The sequence below is a fragment of the Trachurus japonicus genome, chromosome 21, assembly GCF_045865225.1.
Source record: "Trachurus japonicus isolate A0001 chromosome 21, Traja_1.0".
NCBI lineage: Eukaryota > Metazoa > Chordata > Actinopteri > Carangiformes > Carangidae > Trachurus > Trachurus japonicus.
In genome coordinates, this window is record NC_140927.1 from 9,393,798 (window position 1) to 9,417,303 (window position 23,506).

Consider the following 23,506-nt stretch of genomic DNA (forward strand, 5'->3'; position numbering starts at 1 on the left):
TATTCACTTCCATTTGTATCTGGTCTTTACTTTTGAATATAAATCCAATCATAACCATTGCAAAAATATGTCTTTGGATATAAGCTGATTATGTGATATACCGTAGGCTTACTATTTATTTTTGAAGCCTTGTCTGTAATTGATGTGGTGCAAAGCCAGGCAGCAAGTTTTATATTGGCTCAAAAAAAGTGGCCTGAAAGTTCCTCTGAGCAACAGCTCAGCGCTCCTGACTGAAATAACAAAGAGCCTTCATGCATGTTGCATGTGGCGCCTCTGGTGTGTAGATAGCCCATACTTACTAGATGCTGTGACTGTAGCACTACTTTATCAATATCAAGATGTTTGGATCAGAAAAACATCTCTGCCATGTTTGATTTCCTTTAAATCCTGTAGGGATAACTACACATGACTGCATGTCATCTCACCATCAGTACTGTATATTTGTGCATCTTGATAATGTCAGCTTGACTCATGAACCATTTGAGCCTGTAGCTACATCTGAGCTGCTGCTGCTGCTGCTGAAGCTGCTGAATTGCAATTTTCCATGATTGTAGATAGCATATAGACATGGATTTAAATACCAGTTTACATTAAACTAGTCATGCAGCCAGCACCAACACTGTGTTGTTTGTTTTGCACAAGCTGAAATGGAAAATATTCCCAGAAAACAGAATGTGAATAAATCAGTGAGGGCAGTGCTTCCCTCGAACCTTTTCCTATTTCATATGTGAGTCTGTTTACTCTGCTGGCTGATGCAGGTTAAATACAGTCCTGGCCCCGCACAGTGATAACTCTCCGAAGGAATCGTGCTAATACTGACTAAAGATGACTGATTGTTCCGTTGGAGGTCTTCGTGTTGGTATTAAAATGATCCTCTTCATGATTTACAATAGTATTGATTGGCGATAAATCAGAGCAGAGGAGCTTATCGGTCCTGCAGTTTGGTTCATTCAGAATGTGAGACAGACTCTTTAAATCAGGCTTCAGACTCTGGATCAGCCCTGGTCTGTGTGTTTATTTGACTGTCCATTTATCATGATGATATCAACACTAATCGGATCTTCGTTAATGGAGGAAATGAGTGTCGTCGCTAAACTTTGGCCTTTTAAATTGACATTTTTGGCTGAAGAGTGGTGGCATTACAGGGATTATTTGGTTAGTTACTAATAGGACCAAATGGCGATTACATCACACAGAGAGCACAACCTGTATTAGCCTTGTCTTCTTCATACTGCTGCCCATTCACTTACTGATTATGTATTCAAGTAGTTCTGGCTCTGGTGCTTGAGGGCTAAATGCTAAATTATAGCAGAGGGTCCATGTGGGTCATGTTTATAGTATTGTAGCCCCAAGGTACATAATTCATTAGTGTTTGATATTAAAGCAGCATTTGATGCTTTGCCTCAGTATCAAGCTAAGTATATTAAGAGAAAAACAACAATTACTCTAATGCATTAATTTATTGACCATTTATGGAAATAATGTGTTAAAATTCAAGCAAGAATGTCAAACATAATTTAGTGTTACACAAACTTTATTTTTTAGCTGCAGTTGATGAATGTTTTTTTTTTTTTTGTCACTTACTTTGCAGGTTAGGTGTCCCCTGACGATGATTTTCAACCTGTTTGGCTCACGTTTCCCAAATTTCCCTCTAACCTGCTACGTAAACACTCAGTTAAAATGAGCTGACTCAGGCCTTCTGGAGATGGATTGACTGCCTGATGATAATGATGAATTTCTGCATATATGAATGTTGTAATTGAGGATGCACCTCGCTGCTCATAAATTACAGCTGATGGAAGTATGGCAAGGGGGACGGCGCAGTGCATAATGAGGCTCAGTGGCATAGGTATCATTTAATTAAAAAGTGTTTTGACAAAGGATGCAAGTATCCGCACAGCCAAACTTAACTCGGAGAGAGAAGTTGAAGATGGATGATGAGTAAACTCAGCAGATGTTTGTGAGGGAAAGCTCAAAAATAACCGCAGCGCAGAGAGAAAAGAAGAAAACATTACAGTCAATTACCAACTGCATCTCATGTCGATAAACATGCAATTAAAAGCGTGGTGTTGTTGCTCTGTTGGAGTTACAGTATCGAATCCTGTTAACAGAGAACGCTCTCCAGGACTGAGGTAATTGATGTGTAACAGCTGAAGCTTCATAAAGTGCTCGGGACAGTGCATCAGACAGAGGCACAGATCAATACGACCTACAAATGCTCCAAAAAGCTGTCATTTTCAGGAGAGCGTGTGTGGGTGTCTGAAACCCAGTTGCTCTAAAATTAAATGCATTAAACTAACAATATTGACAAAGCTGCACAAAATGTGTGGGTGTCAAAGTTTTAAAGATGTCACATTTACACTAAAGTGGTCTCATGTGGTTGGAAAATTCAGCCTCCAAAAATCCTGCAAAGATTGATTTAGACTCAGTGACGCTTTTACTAAATGTAATTAGTGGAACCAGAGAGGGAAAAGATTTAAAAATCGTGAGCGAGCACAGTTTTTTTTTTTTTTTTCCTTTTTCCTCTCTCTTTTTGATAGAGCATTGTTTACCGCTGTTTAAGAGACAGTTTGCTGCTCTGCTGTTTGCTCCCTCTTTGTCTTCCTCTGTCTGGTTTCGGGGCATAGTAGAGGTTGCTTTTGTTGTGTTACTTGTTATTGTTGTACAGCTTTGCTATCATTTGTCCAACTTAAGGGTTCAACCGAACACTGCTGAAAAAGAGAAGGCGTGTTTAGCCATGCAACACCGGCAGTGTTTAATTTCTGCCTTTTTTAGTTGTTGTATTGTAGCGGAGTTTCCACAGCCTGTTGCCAATTCACAGTTTTGTTTAATACCAGGGACGTAAATGGAATAGTAAATATAGCCGAGGCCCCACGGGCACCAGAGCCCCCTGGAGGTGTGAGCACAGCGACTAAGTGCGACAGGAATGAAGGAGCTGTGGGCGACTGGTTCCTCCTGAGGGCCTGACAGATGCTGATGCTGACAGATCGAGAGAGTGATTATTCAGAGCTTAGGAGATGAACTAGTGCTTGTGTTAGCTGGCTCCCCTGGCAGCGGAATCACTCCCAATCACACCTCCATAAATCACACACACATATCCTCGCACAGTTTGAAAACAGCACCATTGAGCAAACGTGATGAAAGAGTGGTTATCATGAAAGAGTGCCATCAGTGACTGGAGGAGCGGTGCACTCAGCTGAAAGAGCAGGAAGGACATGTGCTATGTTGACACAGAGGGTCTTTAAGCTCAGCTGTGAATTGCTGCTCATATCTTATGTTTGTTGGAGCTTTCATGTCTATTTATAGGGGGTAACCCATATACTGTAAGATTTGTTTGGTATTTTACCCTGCGATTGAAAATGAAAAAGTCTCTTTAAGTATGAAGGCCTACGTAGCAGTAACGTTGGAAGTGGGTGTATGATCACACGTTTTGAAATTAAATTTGACTGTCTATGTGCTTTCTAATTAGTTTAATTAAAATGTGTTTGTATACATAGATATTTTCACAGCTTATTTGATGTGAGTGATCTCCTCTCTTCTGACAGAAACACGCTGTCTCTCTAGTTCAAAGCACATCAAGCAGCTTTGAGGTTGTAAACAAATAGCCCGGTAGTTCACATAATCTTGAGTCAGAGCTCAAACTACAGTATCAGTTCAAACTCAAATGAAATGAAGATCTGCAGCGTAGTCAGTGGCACATGCTTTAGTGTGCTTTTTTTTTTAGCAAATTTTCCACTTTAAATACAGTAAGTTAAAGCAGAAGTGAAGCGGAATATTTGTGTTAATATAAGTCTTAAATAGTTATATCTTCCGACAGCAATCACTTACAGTATATAGAGTGTTTGGTCCGAAACACGGGTCTGTCAGTCACTCTGCTCTGCTGTAAGCCGAGGAGAAAACTTTCCTTGTATCCCACAACCTTTATCCAATGAGGAGAGAGAACGGCATAAAGGGGCGGTCCTCTCTGTGTGTGCTGCCAAGGGATGCACATGATTGTGGTGACGTAGGGACGAGGGCGGGGACTGCTAACTCCATCGGCTGACAAGAAGTTAGCCAAAACGACCGGATCGCTTACTTCTGCTTTAATTGGACCATGTCAGAGAGCTCATCTCTGTTTCTATCTTTGGTATCATAGTTAATGTGTTTCAAGGGAGGAGATTTAAAATAACCTGCCTTCACTTAGATGGCCTTCTGCCTAGAAAAAGGTTAAATTCACCTCACTTAGCTATGATGTGTCCCCTCAATAAAACTATATTTGACAAATGAAGAAAGAAGAAATACAACTGAAAGTAGAAAAATAGAAAACAGTAGTCATTTGTGTTACACAGGCAGAAGGAAAATACCACAAATGTATGGCAACACTGACAAATAACATACAGATCAAGTACAGTAATGTGAAGGCCATGTTTTGGTCTCCTTTGGAATGCAGTTGGGGAAAAAATGATTTAGGAGTCAACACCAAACATGCTGCTGGAGATGGAAAGTCTGACCATGGAGGGGAATAAACATGCAGAGCACATACTGTATACATGTACACATGGCTTAATGAGCATATGGCTGGAGTGACACACAAACAAGAATCAACAAAAAATGGGGATTAATAAGTAAAGTAGATTCTGTTGACTGTTGTTCAGTTGGCATGTCTCTAGCTATACAGGGAGTGTGAGATTAGGGATTTGAGCTGGACACTGCAGGAGTAAACAGAGCCAGACACATTTCATTTTAGTGGCTCTTCCCCCACTAGAGCTTTCTGCAATAAAAACCGCACAGGTCAGACTTTTAATTAGTTTTGTTTATTTCTTTTTTAATATATAATTACTGAAGAGAATATTAAGCCATACAACATCATCTTACTGAATTAAGTCAGGGAAGCTTCCTGTAGTTGTCTGCCTCCCTCTGCTGCTCTGCTCCTCCTCTCTTTTGTCGACATGAGGGTGCACCACTATTTGAAACATTTTTTTCTGGATTTCGACTTTTTGATTTTTGAGATTAGCAGACACGCCCTTTTATTTTTTCAACTTTGTTATTCATGCCGTAACAAAGTGTTCAGTGTTGCCTTTGTTATTGTTGAAGGTCTCAACCTGATGTAGTTTGGTGGGGAAGGAGGCGAACTGAAGCAGAGTGGGCTCCACTGCACTGATCACCACCACATTGTCACATCTCTCTCTTTTCTTTCTTTGTCTCTCATTGATGTTTAATGTGTTTTTCTCTCATTGAGATATCCGACCAATTTCTGTCGTGGGCCACCAACAAAAGTCCCAGCGATAACCCGAATGTTTTTCATTCTGTGTCAGACAAAGACGGTCATGTTCTTGTATTCTGCCTCTGTGTGTGTATTTGCGCGTCCTATCTGTTCCAAACCAATGGATAAATCATCCAATCTTTTTTTTTCTTTCCTTGCTAGAAAAATGAAAGTAATAAATATTCAAATTCCTGACCTTCGAGCTTTGTCATCAGTAACACATATTCAGTTCGCTGCATTGTACCTGTGCAAAAAAACAGAGTAAATGCAAAAGACAAAAAAGATCACTAGAATGAATGATAATGACGTTAGTTACACTGAAAGTCCCCATTAACATTGCAAAGCCAAGATGAATAAACTCAATGATGTGCTTCGATGAACTGTGAAACAATTCAGCAGTTTGAAATATGCCCCCTTTAGCAGAAAGCAACAGCTTCAAAGTAGCATTGTTGTGTCAAAGACTGTCCAGGGAATAAAGTGTTAACAACTGATTTCTCTGCCACGAACGGCATAAAACATTTTTCAGCGACTTGTCATTCGAAAGCAATTTAGGAAGCAGTAGGATCTCATTATTACATCAATTTAATTCCAATTAGAAGAAATGAATCAAATTATCCCTTTCATAGCATGTGGCAACGGAGCTGATGAGAAGCAAACGTGACCGATGTAGATAACCATATCATATCAGCAAATTGATTTCATTTTGTCTTATTCTGATTTATGTCTACTTCTTTTGAAAATGAAAAGGTCGAAAACTAAATTAAGAGGCTTGTATAAGTTTTTGCACTAGGTTTTTGTGAATAACAAATGAATAAGGATTGTGTTAAAATTGCACATTAATTAGCTTTTTTCCAAGTGACAATAATCTGCCATATTCTCCAGGTGTGAATCACTGGATCACAGCACATTGTGGTATTGATTTCAGAGGATATTAAATCAGGAAAGTAGACCCAGAGTTGAATACAAGTATTTAGCAAAATGTGTATTATTATTCAACAGGTGCTTCATGCATAATCAATGAGAGGAATCCACTTCATAAAAGAATTACAGCAATCAAAGAAGCGGTGCAGCAGAGGGTTGTCTGTGCATGACAACCAGCTATCTGTGTGGCTGCAGTTTCCAGGTTTATTCTTATTCATCCCACCCGGGACCTCAGCCTTTAGTTAACAAAACTGATAAGTGCTCATATTGTCAATATTATGACGCACAGCAGTATAGATCTTCATGGTTGTTCTGCTGGGCTCGACTGATTCAAGCCTTTTCTGACACCATGTATGTGTTGGCCGATAAGACCCAAACACCTTTTTTTCCCCGTTGAAACTTGGAGTTTAGGGCTTAATTAAGAAATAATGTCCTTCCATTAGTTAACAGCTACTGTAGAGAAAAAAATATTGTTAGTGTTATGTTCATTCAGGTTTAGGTTGTCTCATTTGTATAGGTTTACTCTACATAACACTGTAGGACTCATGGGACGTTATCGTTACTAATTGTATTTACATTTTCCAACAGTACACTGTAGTGCTGCACTGATGCCATTTTGAATAAGAAGAGTTGTGTTTTAAATACATATTGGTCACAAGTATTTGACTTTATTTGTTTATCTAAAGGATCAGTACAAAAAGAAAAAGGTGTGTTTATGTAAACATGGCCTCTACCTTATGTACACTTTGATTTGAATCTTAACACATATTTCAACATTCAACATTTTCCATTTCAGTTTGATTAGACTCCATCCTCAACAGCTGAACCCAAAATGTATCTTTTTCTTTTCGAGAACCGTAAGCTCATTATATGTGGGCTTGATGGTTGCGGTGAAAAGTTTGCAGTCCCCTTCTGTGCAGAAATAGAGGCTTTGGTCAACTTGAATTCATATAAGTGGTGTATTTTGAAAAGGGATGCAAGTTTTCACAGCGGGAAAAAGATGTCAGCAATTTTGTTGCCTCTCTGACCACAGACTGTTGCTATTTTTCTCTATTTGTGGGAAAGGGAAAAATTACTTTTAGCTGCTATGCTTTTTGTCACACATACTTTGATGTTGGCGGGTAGTGACAGTAAAGTGCGACCCTGTTTCATGCTGCGGGTATCAACCACATCATCACTCTTGCGCGATGGTGAATACCTTAACATGAAGTTGCTGCTCTCTTTCATAACTTAACGGCTTGTGAAATTTATTGGACTCAACATTTTTTTTTTTCAGTGGAATGAAAATCTTGTACCTTTTGGGAGCTCAACTTGGCTGCTTAGTTAGTTTTACGCTGAAGTGTGGCCCCCAAGCTTCAAATGTCAGTGTAACTGAACGTAATGTTTGTGCCCACAGTATCAATGTTCGATTTATAAAATGTAACTGGAGCAGAAATTGTGAGGGTTATATTTCAGACTCCATGACAATTTATTTAAGAGGTGAATGTATTTTTGAAGCAACTGTGTGACGAGGGGATTAGCTCCTCAACTTGACTGTTAACTCAGCACTTACCCTGTTTTTAAACTTCTCTCTTTGCGAGTGAACCAATCAGGCATCGACTGAATCAACTTTCAGGTCTTGTGAGATATGAAACATAGTTAACATAGTTTCCCAGTTAACCCATTTGAACTGTAATGTTGTTTGAAGCCGATTAAGTTATCGACATACAAGAGGATAATTGTGTTTCTCTTTGGATTTTTGCCCCGGACCCAGGGAATTACTCCATGAAGGACAGCTTAATGTTATTATAAAATGATTCTCTTTTACAGACAAAATTCCTACTTACTGATGAAATTCTTTTGAAGCAAGGTCTTGATTGTGTTCATAAATTATTCCAACCAGCATTGTTAACTGCACAGTTAGATATCTTGGGTCCACAGTGTGCTGTGAGCAAGGAGTCGGACTACAGCAAAAGGCCTTTCATGTCTTCGCTTGGTTTGGGGTATTTTTAATGAAGATCATCGTCTTTGTTCAGAAGATCTATAAAAAAAAAAAACATCGTGAGCAGCGTTTCAGCCATGCCGGATGTGTTACTGTCGAAGAGCTTGCTCCATTGAGATAAAATGAATAATAATTTTTTTGAAGAAAAAAAGACTGATATAATTGCGCTGAAGCCAAATTTTAGGAATTCAATGTGTGACCTATTTGCTGGTCATGCATTGCATAGCCAAAGATTTTGATTGAGTTTAGGATCAGGAACCTAATTGAATTTAGTCCTTTGTGACTAAGAAACTAACCTTGTATTTTATATATTGATGTCTGCCAGTGGTTGATTACCCTAGTTTCTTTGTTCCTTTCTTCGTCAGTTCATGAATAAAGCAATCATGAAGGTTAAGTGAATGGCCTTGGATTGTGCTTGATTGCAAGCTGCCAGATAGGTGCAATTTAAATCATCTATTTGTTTTTTTCCCCCTCAAGCTTCAGTTTAAATGAAATTGCCCTCTCCATGTGTCTTTTCTTGGTTGCAGGCCAGTGGGGTCCTTGTATCGGGGAGGAGTGTGGTTCTGGCGGGGTTCAGACAAGGACGATATGGTGTGTCCACAGAGAGGGCTGGACAAGCCACCACTCCCACTGTCAGCAAATGGAAAAGCCAGAAAGCCAGCGACACTGCTTCAAGGTCTGCGACTGGCACCAAGACCTCTTTGAGTGGGAGGTATCTGACTGGGGGGGTTGTGTTCTCGTCCCTTTCTTTTCCAATGAGCTCAGGCTGAGGACAGCTGAATGCTTTACAGCACAACATGGCATCCAGAGGCGCCAGGTCCACTGTGTGCGCACTTCAAACCGTACCACTGTCACCTCCAGGATATGTGAATTCTTTTCTCAGAAGCCGCCTATGGAGCAGGCTTGCCTCGTCCCCTGCCCTCAGGACTGTGTGGTGTCAGACTTCACCTCCTGGTCCAGTTGCACCAAAACCTGCGGTGCTGGACTTCAGCATCGGACTCGACATGTCCTGGCCACACCAATGTATGGAGGGGCGCACTGCCCCAATCTGACCGAGACTAGGACTTGTTCTAGCCCTATCAACTGCCCTGTTGGGGAGGATGAGTACCAGTACAGCCTTAAAGTAGGGGCCTGGAGCGAGTGCCGCCACCCCAATCACAAGGATGCTGTGCTAAGTGGAAGGACCACAGTAGACTTCAGCACCAGCCCCTTTGAGAACAACACAGTCGTGTTGCACACGCTGGCTTCTCACCGCCGCTCTCGTCACAGCCACAACCATAATCACCAGCACCACCTTCACCATCACCATCACCATGCTGATGTGCACAACAAATACCCCATGTCCTGGGAGCTGGAGGTGGGATACCAGACACGACAGGACCGCTGCACTCGGGGCGACGGCAAGAATGCCATGCTGAGGTAAGCCCCTCATAAACACTGCCGGGCACTGCGCCTTTCAAAGCTACAAAGAATACATGGGAAATAAACTGGAGCATTTCTTAAGGTCCAAGATAAGTCCAAGATTATAATGAAAGCAAAGGTGGCTGTGGGAGCTGAGCGGCTGCAGCTTGCAGGAGGAGTCTGGGGAGCAGACCTGTACCGATAACTGGATTTATCTTCCATTAATCTCTTTTTCCACTGATGTAGCGAATGAGGTGAGCAGTAAAAACCCTCTGCAGCTGAACGTGGGTGTCTGTCAGGTGAAATACTCCTAATGGAGTTGATTGTTTTTATGCTCCTTCCACACACAAATTGTTTCATAATACGAGGGGGACATGATCAATGGTCACTCCTCCCCTTGTGATCCCAGTGGGACAATTTTTAATGCTGAGCTGTATTCAGCAGTGCACTACAATGGGTTTTTTTTTATATTGATGGTGCTTATTTATTCAATTATAACTAAATTATGTGAGAGCTGGTGTTTTGCCAGCACACTGGCATGGTGGTGAGCCACTATTGTGTTAAATGTCAAGTGCTGCTGTCCCTCCTGTCCCTGCTGTTTGAGCTAACCCTGGTATTTGGATTTGATAAGAATGGATTTCTCACACACACACAGAGACACACACACACACACACACACACATAAACGCGCACACACAGGCGCACACACAGGCGCACACACACACACACACACACACACACACACACACACACACACACACACACACACACACACACACCATCATAAACAACATTCCATCTTGTGCTTTCTCCTCAAGGAGAGAGAAAATCATTGCATGTGTATATTATATTGACTAAATGCCACTATACCATCTACTTGGTGTAAAGTGACACTCTTAGCTGACTGTTAAAATCAATCAGCCACTGCCATTCATGGAAGCCACGGCAACAGAAACCACCTATCAATACCATCCTGGTGAAATGATGCATTCTGATTGTTAGGCAATGCTTTTTATATTTGTTGTGGTGAGCCGTCCATTTGGGAATGTGTTCAGCTAGATGAAAGCTAACTGTCTGCAGCTTCTGGGATTTTAACTCGTGTACCGTATTGAATTAAGTGTCGTGGCAGATTTTACATGATGACTTGTGCTTGTCGCATGCTGTTTGAACTGGAGGAGCTTAAAATGGGATATCTCCATGTGCGTTTGATATTTGCATGCTATTATCTTCTTCCAGGCAGGTTGACTGGCTTCATGGCCTGAGTGTGTGAAGGGACCGTTTACTGTACAGTGCCTGATAGCGTGGTATTTACTAAGAAGTGGGACTCGAGCTTTTGAATATGGATTTCCCACCTGAGTTCCGGCTCATTCTGCTTTTCTAATTATAACCTAATTACAAAGTAAAATTCTACAATGAGCATTGTACTCACATCTTAATAACCTAACCAATTATATTGTCCAAATTAAACAATGGGAGCTCTAATTGCATGACTAATGTGCTTGTTTCATATTTCTAAATGAGCAGATCAGCTCTTTGTGAGATTTTTATACAGGGTTAACTTTATGTCCGGAGACCTTTTACCATTAGGATGAATAATACAGTTGCTCTGGATGCTGTCATGCAGTAGGAGAAGCTGAAAAGGTCATTTGTTCATCAGGAAAACAAGAGATCCATGACTAGCCTGTGCAAGCACATGACATTTCCTACAGTATATACGTTGTTTTCTCTATCCACATTAATCTGTCCACCAGTCTGTTTAAATCTCAGCCACATTGAACATCTGTCTCCTGCTGCACACACTTTCTATATAGCATATATAGGGTTACAAATGTTGTGTATTAAACTTTTGTCATTGTTTCACAGTCGATACCATACCATATTCTTCTTCTTGATCTGCAGTCTCTGTTCAAAGGACAGCCCTCCTCTCACCTTCCAAGCATGTGTGATGCCCAAAAACTGTCAGACATCTGATTGGTCATCGTGGAGCCCATGCTCTAAAACCTGCCGGTCCACCGACCTGTCTCCTGGTTACCGTCTCCGGTCACGGATCATGACACAGATTCCAGTCGGCGGGGGGAAACGATGTCCTGCCCTTGAGGAAAAAGAAGCTTGCAACATCATAGGAGATTTACTTCCAAACTGCCCCAGGTGCTTTTTTTAATATTGATACCCCTGATCTTATTTTCAGCCAGCAAAACTTCCAAAACAAAAGCTCTGTTAATGTGTAATCACCTGATGCAGATGTTTATGCAAAACAAAGTGAAACTCTAAAACCAAATGATGATTGAATAATAATTAATTTTGTTTCTCTGAGCTTGTTCACCTGAATAATTATGAAAGAAAGCCTGGAGGCTGCAAATATTCATGATTCTACCGCTGAATTACTTTCTGCATATATTTTGGCATTACCTCAATTATCTTGTGACACCTACAATAACCTCGTGTGCTGTTGAGAGACCCTGACCCAGTGGACATGACGTGGATGACAAACAGTGCCTGACAGAGCCTCATTGTTTTTGGGTTGTTTGAGTTAAGATAGGTTTTAGCTAATATTACATGCGGTAAACAAAGTAGTCAATAGAGAATTATTTTCCCTGCTGGTTGATTTTGTTTTATTTGCTAAATCTTCATGGAGTGCCTGAGAGCAGAGGATTTACATGATTAGGGAAAACTCATTACGTAAATTAAGCATTTGATAGATTACTACAGGCTGTTGTTCCGGTAAACTCCTCAAATATTATTGCTTTCTGCACCACTACATTTTTCATAGTTGAAACCAAACATTTGTTTAGAAGTTTTAAAATTAAAATAATCGTGCCTCTCTCCTTTTAACATGCTGTAAGAGAGGCTCGCTCTTGCTAATCTCTCATTTTCTTTGTGTGACTTTCTTTTGAAGCATCTGCCGTTATTGTTCGTGTATACTGTATATTGATGTTTTCACCTTTTTAAATGCAATCATTCATCAGTTTGTTTCAGATTTGGTTTCTTTCTGAGCATAATAGTCATGCATACTTATTTCATCTCTCCACAGTTTGCTTGTTCGCATCAGATTTAACATGTTTGTGTTTTCCCATATTTGCATCTCTCTGTGCTCCGTCAGCTATTTGTGGAGAACCACTGACTGGGGCGAATGTCGCATCCTCCCATTACTGAGCCAGCAGGACTGGCGGCTGGCTAACATCAGTATTCTGTGTGGAGAGGGCATCCAGACTAGGAAGACCTACTGTGTTCAAGTTCCTGATGTCTCAGCACCACATCACAGGAAAGAAGGTAAGAAAAAAAATGTCTTTATCATAGTTGACCCAGGACTCGCTGGAAGCTCACACTGACTCAAGAGATGCACCATAAATAAATTCTGAATAAACTCAGTGGTGTATTTCGCCACAAGCTATGGCCATCATGCATCATTAATGTGAAAGTTAACAGTATGTTGGTTAGTTTGGTTATGTGGGTACAGGAAAAAAAAAGAAAAGAAAAACAAATTATAATCTTATTCAAGCTGTTTTCTTGAGAGAAAATCTAGTGTACAACTCTACATACAATTTTTCTTACAAAACTGACTTTTTAATACTGTTGGTTTCATGAATCTCATGAATGAGATTCATATAAAATGTACATTTCCTCCTTGTTGAAAGCTGACAAACCACAGAGCAGCAAGTGAATGCACCTGCAGAGGTTTTAAACTGCTTGCCTATTTCAGTATATTCTTTGTTTAGAAATAAAAACATATGCAAGAAAAGTATGTTATTATTATTATTATTATTATTATTATTATTATTATTATTATTATTATTATTATCATCGTGAACAATATTATCATTATTATCATTGCTGTTAATATTGTAAAGGTGCAGCACGTCCCTAAAGTCTCTGAGGCTATCTGTGGGGGGTAGTCTATGTAGTTGGAGATGTCAGGATGTAATTTGAGATGATTCATATCCTCTTTCAACTTTAGCTGTAGAGCGACAGTCTTACCTCCACATGGACTGCAGTGTTAGACTGCAGGAAACACACCTCTTTATGAAACACATACTGTAAGAGCAGACTCCAGATCTAAAACCATGTCAGAAGCTTTGTGAACCAATAAAGTTTACAACAGTGAATAACAGAGAAAGTTATTGAAGCCCCTTATTTTCCAGATGAGCACGTCAGCTTGATGTGTGCTTTTGTGTAGGACACAAACAGGAACTGCACGGCTTTGTCCTGCTGACATTTAAAAGTGATATGAGAACAGAATGAAAGCCTTGTGCCCACTGATTATATGTTGTCAAAAAAAAAAATGCATGCATGGCTCTGTCTCAGCAGCAAAGCAAGTTGTCCACCAAGTTATTGGTTTGTTTCCACCTCCTTCAGGTGTCAGTGTCACTGAGCAAGACGTTGACTGATGGACCATAACACATTCATGTCAGTGGCTGTGTGTGAATGAGAGGCAAATTATAAAGCTTGTACTGTAGTTAAAGTGGCTCTTTTAGAGTAGCCATAACCATTATTTTACATGAATATGAAAGGTTTTTTTTATTTTTCAAAATTCCTTTTTTATTTTATTTAGATAATAGGAACTATTGGAGTGAAGACACCCTTCTCTTGCAGTGCACTGTGGAAGAAAAAAACACTGTTATGCTTAATGCTACTTCTAGGCAAGGCCATTACTGTCTGTCCACCATGTATGCACTTCCAGTCTAGACAAAGCATATGCACACATTAACATATTCATCAGGAGGAAAGGGGCAGACAGTTCCCAAGTGGGCTTTGGTAATCAGCAACTAGCTTGGCACAGTGGTCCTAGTTTATACATTCTTATAATTGTCATTAAAGCCTCGGCAGTGCAGACAGAGCGGCCAATAATTCCTTAACCCTGCCACTGTAGTCACACAAGGATGATCTCAGAATGCTCACAAAGACTGGTGTTATTACAGCCAAAGTTTAAAAAAGTATTTTCATTAGTGTTTCCAGGCAAACCTCCGAATGGTAGTGTGGAAATTGAGCCAGCTAAATCACTTTAATGTGGGGGTGGACACAGTAACATCTAGGGTGGCATATCTGTGTACAAGCATCTGTGTAATTGTCTCTGGCCTGGGTTGTAAGAGGAAATTGGTATTTCCTGAAATTAAAGTAAAAACATGGAAAAGTAAAAAGAAGTATGAGAGTGTCAAAAAGCGTAAATCAGTTTACTTTGAACACAGAGTGGAGACTGATTATTCTTTATACTAATGTTATCTCACATTATTTTAATAAATTGCAGATTTAGGATGGTCTTCACAGGTACTACAGCAACAGCATAACAAAGTTAGTTAGTTAATGAAGAGAAATAAATTGTATCAAATTAATACAAAAAGGGCCGTAGACAAAAGGGCAGAGAAGCCGAAGCATGTGGCATTGTGTCTTGAAGGCAGAACTACAGTAACAGCCGGTGTAAAACCTCCAGGGACGTGATGAGATGAGATCACACAGGAGCTGAGATGCAGGTGGGTGACACAGGAAGGAAAATTGAGTTGAGTTTGACCTGAGAGCTGTGAAAATGAAAATGTGCAGGATAGTAGTGGCCGTTCTGCTTTATGTGTTTAATGTGCGTTGTTTAGTGACATTATCTTAGGACAGGATATTGACCTTTAGTCTTTCACTAAAAGACTGAAATATGTCTGTACTGTAGCACCAAGTAGCCAGAACTAATCTATGAAAAACAAGTGAATGTTGGCTCATATATGTATTATGTAGTCATTTTTAATAGTTTCCAATTTGAATTAAAAACAACAACTAAACTAAACTAGTTTTTTTTCCTCTAATATTTGACTTTGCATTCTTGCATGGGTGCTCCGTACTTTTTTAATGAAAAGGATGAGAAAACATACTAACACATGTCTCAAAATATTTCAAATCATATTCAGCCTGGCCTGTATACTGTATGTAGCTTCTGTGCTAATTACATGCATACTGCAAAAGACAGCCGGTCATATTCCTGATAAAATGAAACTCAAGTCAATTGTTCTATTTCAGTCTGAAGTAACAATTTTTTTTTCCTGTTATAAATAGTGTGTGTGTGTGTGTGTGTGTGTGTGTGTGTGTGTGTGTGTGTGTGTGTGTGTGTGTGTGTGTGTGTGTGTGTGTGTGTGTGTGTGTGTGTGTGTGTGTGTGTGAGATAAATAAATTCCTGTTATACAGATTTTTTTTAAACCATAAGTAAGGTAACAAAGAAACAAATGTTTAAAAATGTATAAACACACATCATCCCTCCTAACCTGAATACCTGAAATAATTGATGGATTATCCATTAATCCATTGGCCATACCACTTATTGGATCTGTGCAGGGTCACAGAGAGCTTTAGCCAATCCCAGCTGACATAGAGCAAGGGTGGGTTACGCAGAGGTGTGGACTTGGACTCGAGACTTGAGACTTGACTTGGACTCGAGTCCCGATTTTGATGACTTAAGACTTGCTTGATCAAATCAAAAAAAGACTTGGACTCGCTTGGGACTTGATGCCAAAGACTTGAGACTCTACTTGGACTTGAGAGCAAAGACTTGAATTCAAGTCAAGTCACATGCAGCAGTGTCACATCAATGTTATACTGCAGCAGCCAGCCAGAGACATTCCTATAGAACCCAGTCCTGTTATCAGTCTTGGCTGTATAATTAATGCCAACACACTAATGCCTACCACACACATGAAGATAATCTGGATGATTTTGCCCCGATTTTCCCCCTTCCGACCAAAGACAAAAATTGCCCGATTATCTTGGCTCTTAAGAGTATTTTATGAGATTCTCCTGTGGTGTGTGGTGTTTTAAGATTTAAATTCTCCCAACAATCGGCTCGTAAAACGGTCGGCGGCGACCATCGTAAATATTAAACATGTTCAGTATTTACGATTGTTGGTCCCAACAATCGTGACCGTTTGGATCAAAAATTGGCTTGTGTGGGGGAAGCCGACAATCTCGAGTCACCGGCTCTGCTTCTTTATGTAACAAATAAAGAAGCAGCTGACTGCAGCACACGTAGCATACAGTAACAAACCAGTGTGGCTAACGGCTCCATGGCATGGATCTATATAATACATCCATGCACCATGGCTACCATCAACAGACTACGTCAGATCACGTTTGATCACACGAGATTTCTGGCGTGTTACTGTACGTCAATTTTAAATAGCTTTATTGGCATGAGAAGGCAGTGCTTATATTGACAAAGCATATCACAATATAATATTAATAAAAATAAACAGATGAATAAGTGGCAGAACATTAACAATAAAATATAAACAACTTAACAATTGAGGCGTGGTCATGATCTTTACGTATCATTAATTATAATCGATTTGTTTGGGACTCGAAACAAAAATCTTAGGACTTGGTTGGGACTTGAAAAAAAATCTTAGGACTTGGTTGGGACTCGAAACAAAAATCTTAGGACTTGGACTTGACTTGGGACTTGAGAGCAAAGACTTGAGACTCTACTCGAGACTTGAGAGCAAAGACTTGAGACTCTACTTGGACTTGCAACATAGGGACTTTCTCCCACCTCAGGGTTACGTCCTGGAAAGGTCACCATTCAATCGCAGGGCTGACACACAGAGACGAACAACCTCTCATACTCACACCTACAGGCAGTTGAGGGTCAACAAACAACCTAGTGCGTGTGTATTTGGACTGTGGGAGGAAGTCGGAGAACAAAAGGAGAACATGTAACCTACACCCAGGAAGGTCAGGGAATTGATCCATAGCAACAATATAAGGTGACATTCCCAACCACTACTCCACCATGCCACCCTAGATTGATAATGAGCATTAATAATATGTTTTTATTCCTTTAAAATTTTGTCTGTAATAAATCAAACATGCCATTTACCCAGGAGGCTTCCCCTGTTTAACTTATTTTGATTTATTTTATGAGGACATTAAGGAAAAACATGTGCTGCAGTGTTTTCATTACTCTGCCATAGTACCTCACCAATGTACAGTAGAACTGTGGTTTTCAACCTTTTTTGGCCCGTGACCCCATTTTGAGATCAAAAATTTCTGGCGACCCCATGTGATCGTGGCCATCAATCAAAATGCTCACTTTATATTTGAGAAAGTTAAAGTATAGAAAACAGTTGTTTAAGATTGTGTGTGGTTTAATCATCATTAAAAAAAATAAAAAAAAGTTAAAACAATATTTTTTATCAGTCATTTTTTTTTTATCAATTAGCTACTGGACATTTCAGGGGACCCCATTTGAATTCCAGGTGACCCCACATGGGGTCCCGACCCCAAGGTTGAGAAACACTGCAGTAGAATTCAATGCAAACATAAACAAAGGTAATACACTTTTGTTCCTGATGAGGTTTTTACATGTGTACAGTTTAATAGTGTGAGTCTCTTAACAGCCATTAGCCATTGCCATTAAGTCTAGGATGAGTTTCCCAAGTTTGAGTTTTGTTATGTGCCACACTTTCTTCTGTCTGCTCAGGGGTGGAGGCTCTGTTCACTCAGCATGCTACATAGCCGCTTCCTACTGTCAGAGGCATGAAACTCACTTCCTGTGTAGTGGACGTTTCTCTTTGGAAAGTCAGACAATGGAACTTAAGAATAAAGGAGGAAAAACTGTCAAAAGCTTGCTCCAGGTTGGATCGCAAATGTTTGTATCACACAGTGCAGTGGAGCCGTCCTAACATCCCAGGATCCAGGAAGCAAAAGTTAATTGCTTTTGGGCAAATTCATTGCCATAGATTAGATGAAAAAGCAAAAACCTATGATTGTCAAAATCACCAAGGTAACCAGTGGTGGTGAAGAACACCAAGCAGCTGTGTTAAAGACTGATACTCTTTAGCAAAATTTCAATTAGGCTTATAAAATCACAACATCAATACACATTTAAAAAAAAAGAAAAAGAAAAACATGCATACCAAGTATTTAATTTATCTTTTTAATTAAGCACAGTGGGTAGTTTTTAATGGTTTTCAGCTACACAATCCTTTTTCTGCAAATCACACTTTTTCCCGTCTAATAAATCTGCTTCTGCCCTTTTTTTTTGTTGCTGTAGCATGTACTTGATGAATTCTGGGTGGCTTCATGTCATAGCTGAGATCCCGGTGTTTTGTCAGTTGCTGTGGGATGCCCCTTTAACTCTTCAGATGTGTGCAGAGACATGATAGAAGATCAGAAGTGCATTTGGACGGAGAATATGCTATCTTAGTATAGAATGTCAATGAAGGCGACTCTTTGAACCAATAGATGTGAGAACAAAGATCAATTCGTCAGCTGTAATGTGCGCCTTGACGTGCCCCACATGGCTTTCGCTAATGTAAACAGATGTGACTGCATGTGCGCAGTATGGAGAGCTACTCGGTCCGGTAATGTGGAAAACGATTTTCTCCTGTCAGATGTCGACTGCAGGAACACAATTGATAAACACTAAAAAATCCCAGTTTAGGCCACAAAACAGAAAGATCTGCACCAGGCACTTTATCAGTGTGTTTAAGCAAACATCTCATTTTTGCAAAGGAAATCAAACACCATGTAAATTACTTCTTGTAAGAAGACAAAGCACAATGGACATTTAGTGAATTTCTCTTTGGACTCTCATTTAAATGGATAATTTGCATCTCAATGATATGCAGAGGTGCATCCAAATGGAATTTTAGATTGAACAAATCCCTGTGTCGTGGACAGGCTAACCCTCCTCCCCCCTCTTATTCTGTGTGAGAGACTAATGTCAAAGCCCATTACAGGTGGCAGTGCTCCCTGTGATCTACAAATGATGCCAGCCATGCTTAGCTGTGAATTGGTTATACCGTGTCTTGCCTTAATATCTCCCTTCTCAGCTCCTGTTTACTCCTTTAGCTGGCCGCTGCCCTCCATTTAATATTCTCCTGAGTCAGGCATGAGATGAAAAGAACAATTTTTCCTCTGTTCTTTCTATTTTCTTCTTTATTTTTTACTCCACAAAAAAGCCTTTTCTAAATCCACCCTGCTTTTCATCACAGTGTACGAGCTCTGAAGCTGTAGCTTCTTACTAATATACTGAGTGTTCCTCTGTCTTCCTAATCAGTGCTAAAAGACTTTTCAGTCCAATGACAGAGATGCTCCTTCGACTTCTTCACTGTTCTCACAACATCTGGCACGTTGTTTGTTTGGATTCCGAATCCAAAGATATTACTTGACAGCAGTGTCACAAACATACACACCCAACTCCTCACCGCTGCATGTGTGTGTCTGAGCTTGACATAAACCGGGTTTATCCTTGCTTGTGCTCTGTTTTGTTTATTCAGTATCCAGACCAGTGAATGCCAGGCTGTGTGCCGGTGAAGAGCCTCCGTCGGCTGTCCAGCGCTGCTCCGTCCCCTGCCAGAACCGCTGCCTGCTCTCCCAGTGGTCAACCTGGGGTACCTGCCTACATGACAACTGCAGAGAACCACAGGGGAAGAAAGGTAAGGTGGAGTAAGTGAGCGTGAAGGAGTTTTGGCTTGAAAGATTAGTGTTTAGCCATTGTAGACAGTAGTCATTATGCTGTAATGTGTAGAGTGTTTTCAAATCATAGAGCCAGTTGTTCCTCTGTAGATATCGGTGCTCTCATGTTTTCACCTTCCAGCAACAGTGTCTGGTGAGACATGGGATGTATGAAAGTACGCAAAGCACAGCACAATAACAGGAGAGCTGGAAGAGGAATAGTCTTCCAAGGTCATGTGTGTTCTCCCAAAGCACAGAGTCTTAAAATACATCTCTCCTGCAGAAAAACACTTTCCCATCACCGGTGATTCACATGAAGACATAGATGGTTTTATTTTTATTTTTTAAATATCTTGTCTTCCTGGCAGTTTTATAAAACTCTCAAAAAATGGGGAGATACACCTACCATGTATTAAGACAGCTCAGGATGGCTTTATATGGACTATACCTTTTAACACTAGAACCGCCGTGAGGTCATTTTGACCTCTCTCACTTCTTAAAATGCATGTAACTCTGTTTGCGTAAAAACCCTACAGTATGTCTCCCAGTCGATGACTTTTCCTAAAAGTGTGTTCTGCATCATCTTATGTGTTTTCACGATTCTAGTACAAAAGAGAACGAAAAATAGAGTGATTTTACCTAGAACCGCCAAGAGGTCATTTTGACCTTGATTCATTCTAATGCAAAAATGATAAATGGACTGCATTTATACAGTCATATACATTATAAAGCCAGCCAGAAACACAGCTCACAACACTTTATAGTAATGTTTCACATTCATATACACACACATACTTTACAAAAAATAACAATAGTCGTTGCTAGGCAACCAATATAGGTGACTCTTTATTTTTCTATTTTTCGAGTGTGGACAGCGATTCTAGGCGTACATGGAATGTTGGCGGTTCTAGTGTTAATATTGTAATTATCAACCAAAGCAATACCTTACATTCTCATTGCTCTCTGTTATGTGTTTTGATTAGCCTAACTCTACAGCTTTTCATGTATCATCAACCAAGGATTAATCTTTACATACTGCCATGTACCTAATCTACCTGCATGGTTGAAAAACCACCAGAGAACATAGTCCAGATCCAGGAATCATGTCATTATACTGTGAAACAGCTTCTTATGTTTGACAAAGGCCAGTCCTCATTCAGAAGCACTTTCCAGCAGAGTAAACACAGCAGATGCAGCTACTGACCACAGCTAGCCTGTCTACAAATTGGATAACAACAAGCTCATAAAAGTGGGTTTGAGAATTCTTGTTGATGCCAGAAAATTGTTCCAGCATGCATCATCCTTCCAGCTGTCTTCAAAGGCAAATTAATGTTATCTCAGATCTACGTTTGACAGGTGGACAGACAGATGAATCCAAGTGATACTACAGATAGCTGATGTGACGTTGATATGATAAAAAATAGATATTGGCGATTGCACAGCTGGGCCAGGGGTGAAATCATAAGCAGAGTGACATGTTGTGTTTGTAGAATCAGCCGCTCACAGCAACCGGCACCTGCTAGCGCCTTCAATACGGTCAACAAGGGACTTCACGTTAACCTGAAAGCTATTACGCGTTTACATGTTTTCAATTTGGCGCTGCACCATGTGTATTTGTGTGTCTGCACAAGAGATTGCGCTGTGCTTTGGCAACACTGAAAGGGAAAGAGAAGTATTGTGGCTGACGGAGGCTAAAAGACAGAATGACAGAACAAGAGAGCGATGTTGCCGGAGCGGGAGGGAGAGGCGGTACACATTTGAATCGTAAATTGTTTGTTGATAAGCTCCTGGCTGAGAGGAAGTACGCTCTGAAAGGAGGCAGTACACATATAAATGGAGAAGAAGACCAAAGACAGGAAGAAAGCGCACCTGTACTTCTCTTCTCTGTCCCCAGGAGGGTGATAGGAGTATCAGCAGATAAGATTCTTCCTGTCTGTGTGTGTTTGTGTAATGTGTGTGTGTGCTCAAGTATTCTGCACGCTTGTGCTGTCTGAATGTTCTTGTCATTTTGCACAGGTGAGCGTGTGTCAGATCTGACTGCTTTGGAAAGGCTACACACCGCACGTAGAGCGCACTGTGTACGTTCCAGTTTGTGTGATTGCAGTGGAACTGTTGGTGTGTTAGCGCTGTGCTAAAAGGGCAGTGTGACCTCATCCCTGCCATGAGTAAATGTGCATGAAAGCGCCCCAGGGAGCGACTGACGGGTGGATTGTTCAGGTCAGTGCCCACACTCTCCAACACGGGATCTCTGGGATGAAGCGGCTCCTCTCGCAGACAGTGTCATTAATATATTTCAAGGAGTGGAAAACACAACATCTGCTGTTTTGCACAGGGGCCTCTTGTGGCATACTGTCTTTTGATGGCATTCATAAAGACTCCGAGCCCACAGCAAATAGAGTATGAAACCGATAGAAAATCACTGGCAGTGAGCTCTGCTGCCTGGGAAGCAATGAACAGTTATTGAGTAGTAGAGTATTGTTATGATCCAAGTCGTTTGCCTGTGCCCTGTGGTCCTTGAGCTGCAGAGAATTTCTTGTTCCTATTGAATGTGCACTTAGCCTTTATGTTTCACAACATGGGGATCTAACTGAGAGGCCCACAGGATCCCATTTTTCAGGTGAAGGAGCCAAGCAGCCAGGGTGCTTATACTGCCCCTGCTTTGCTCTCTGGAAAATTACAAATTTAAATTGCCTCGGAGTGGCTTTATGTGCTTTTTCACAATTTTGCGTGTTATCTTGGCCTATCACATTTTGCAGCTATGTGGAAAAATGAATTGAACACGGGAGGTGACTGGATAGAAATTTTGTAATACCTCGTAGTAGAAGTCATCACGCTGGGGGGAGAGATATTTCTGAACAACAGTAAGCTGAAAATCACTGGATAGCCCTTGTAGCCCTTGTTTCCCTGACATAAACCTGGTATGACCAAGAAACCTTTCAATTATTAATATCCATGGGGGCATGCCCGTGCCAAATTGTTTTTTCATGGTTGGATGTGAGCAGCACTAAGTGCTCTGGGCAATACTGCAATCGATCCACAGTCTGTACTCTTTCGAACACACTCAGGCAGCACCGCTCAGATCAGGCTCCTGAACTGGTGCCTCACACCGGTAGATGTCGGGGGATGTAATCTGTGGAGTGGGCATCCTGGGGTTACAAAGTCCCACCTGTTGAGGGAAAGTTGGACCTTTCTGCCAAGTGGTGAAATGAGTGTGGCTCCAGAGAAAGGCAGCTGGTGCTCCAGTGTCATAGGTATTTAATGAAAGAGGTGCTTGAGCCTAGAAAGTATTTATATATCATCTTTCATCTACCTGAACAGTTTTTTTTTCAGAACTGGAAAAGCTCAGTTGCTAGAGACTGTAGATTAGAGATGTCTATTCAATGAGAACCTTTTAATCAAGATCTAAATATTTGATGAACATTTAGCTTTTAGTGAGGAAATCAGAGAGCAGGAAATGAATCAAAAATATGAGCCAATTAGATCATTTATAAGGCAACTGAGTTAATGATAATAATTATGTCACGCTGTTGACCATG

General features: G+C 40.6%; 1 protein-coding gene across 1 annotated transcript in view; it reads left to right on the plus strand.

The window, feature by feature from the left end:
- The window catches only part of thsd7ba (thrombospondin, type I, domain containing 7Ba), a 214,034-nt gene that overhangs the window by 100,887 nt on the left and 89,641 nt on the right, over positions 1–23,506 (plus strand). The window contains exons 4-7 of the mRNA XM_085764206.1: positions 8,672–9,563; positions 11,445–11,693; positions 12,646–12,815; positions 19,793–19,951. Of these exons, the coding sequence (XP_085620332.1) occupies positions 8,672–9,563; positions 11,445–11,693; positions 12,646–12,815; positions 19,793–19,951 (1,470 nt within the window). The remainder of the gene's footprint in view (positions 1–8,671; positions 9,564–11,444; positions 11,694–12,645; positions 12,816–19,792; positions 19,952–23,506) is intronic.